The sequence below is a fragment of the Xenopus laevis genome, chromosome 1S, assembly GCF_017654675.1.
Source record: "Xenopus laevis strain J_2021 chromosome 1S, Xenopus_laevis_v10.1, whole genome shotgun sequence".
Taxonomy (NCBI): Eukaryota; Metazoa; Chordata; class Amphibia; order Anura; family Pipidae; genus Xenopus; species Xenopus laevis.
Genome location: NC_054372.1, coordinates 136,472,953 through 136,474,810, shown reverse-complemented (window position 1 = coordinate 136,474,810; position 1,858 = coordinate 136,472,953). Strand labels below are relative to the sequence as shown.

Here is a 1,858-nt window from a genome sequence, read left to right as displayed (position 1 = left end):
TCTGTAGCCCAGTACTTTTATTTAAAGTTTTGGACTGACACATTAAAGAGACATTTTGAAGCTGTAAAATCATTTTGTGCGTCTCTTCTTGCTATGCTTTTTGGCAGAAGAAGATGATGGTTGGAGGATATGCTTGAGTCTCCTTCAGCTGCTAATAGGTGCAGGAGCTGGGGTTGGGGCTGCTGCTGGGGTTCCAGTAAAACAGCCACGCTTATGCCACTGCATATCACGGATACGGCGGACTGACTGGATTTTAGGTTGGTTGGCTTCCCAGTCATTCCAGTGTTGGTATTCATTCTTCTCAAATACATACTGGCGTCCTCTATAGCCAGGGTATTCATAACCCACCCAGCTAGAATAAGGAGCAGAGAATAAACAATCAGCTTCAAAAGTCAAAAAGGAGAACTATTTTACATCCTACCTATGAAACATTCTGCCATATGCACACGCAGAACTGCCAGACAATCTGCCAATATAGTTCCTTGGATTGAGCCATACAACCCGTTCACCTTCAGAGCATTAATGTAAGTGCAAATAAAAAAAATTCTCCCCCCAAAATTAACTACAAATAAATGAGTAGATCCCTGGGGAGCTTATATCAATATGTATCAATCTTAAACTGATAATAGAAAGTGAGAGGCTGTCTATTGCCTCCTTAATGGTCCTCAGCCATCAACATCTATTCCGATAGGAGCCAGTTTTTGAAAACTGAAAACTCAGTCATTCTCTGACATCCCTTAAATGAATGTGAGAGGTCAACGTTTGGCCAAGCAGTAGTAGCTTTGGCCTATCCTGCATTTCTAATGTCATTCAGCTGAGTGCAGTTTGGACATCCATGTTTGAAGCAATGCTGCATTGAATCTGCCCACTAGGTCCCGAGGGCATTGCAATGGTGTTGGCTCATGTGTTGCTAGCTGTAGTTACTCTCTATCTGTCCTTGAGTTATTCATACAGACTCATTGGAGAAGCTGCTCTTGTTTCTGGTTTCTAAAAAAAATTATACTTTAATGAATTTGAGAGAATTTTGAGAGGATGTAGGGATGAACTAGGTTGATCAGGGTTGGGCAGCTGTATTTGCTGCAGCAATTCTTATCTGTGCAATGCCCCATGGACCCATTTGGCCTAAGGCTGGTCCTGACTCTAAATTTCAATTTTTTAGCTATTTAGACTGACAGTAGGGGTAATTGCTAGGTTAGGTTCAGAGTAGGTGTATAAGTGGTTGCTTCTTCTCCTTACATTCCATTTAATACTTTAATACTGGATACACGGTCCTGAAATCCGTGACCCCATAGGCTGGGCACATCCTCTTCCACAATCTCCATCTTTCTTCCATTGTAACCGGCATTTTCAAACAAGTGGATCTTGTGTTCAGCACTGTCCTATGGGGCACATGAAGCACGTCAGATTATAGTATTTGCTAGCACAGTCTATACACTGGGTATATATTCTCTTTCATGGAAATAAATACTATTTCAGGGCAAGAAAGAAAATGAAATTGTTTGCCTGTAGGTTTGATCTGGAATCTATCACGGTGAAATATAGACATGGAATATCTTATTGTATGCATACAACATTCCTCCTCTGCAAGGGTAGCTACCTCTGGAACATAAAATATATTTACAATACATATATTGCACAATGTAATCCCTCTTATCAACCCTTGCAAGTGTTCCCTGTTTTTTTCCTACTCCCTAATATATTTTAGGGTTGGTTTAATTAATGGTTCTCTTTAGTTTTCCATCTTTTTCCATTTTTACCCATTATAACCCATTGTTACCCATAGCTCAACTCAGCTATTTCTTTTCACAGCAGTTATAAGCTACAAAAACAAGTTGTTTTTTATGGCGGTGCCTCATGA

At 40.2% G+C, this 1,858-nt stretch overlaps 1 protein-coding gene across 2 annotated transcripts in view; it reads right to left on the bottom strand.

The window, feature by feature from the left end:
* The window catches only part of crybb3.S (crystallin beta B3 S homeolog), a 14,219-nt gene continuing 12,361 nt past the window's right edge, over positions 1 to 1,858 (bottom strand). The window contains exons 5-6 of one of the 2 annotated variants that reach the window (XM_041575524.1): positions 1,237 to 1,379; positions 1 to 352 (exon numbers count right to left, since the gene is read on the bottom strand). In XM_041575524.1, the coding sequence (XP_041431458.1) occupies positions 145 to 352; positions 1,237 to 1,379 (351 nt within the window). In that variant the 3' untranslated portion in view covers positions 1 to 144. 2 annotated transcript variants of the gene reach the window in all.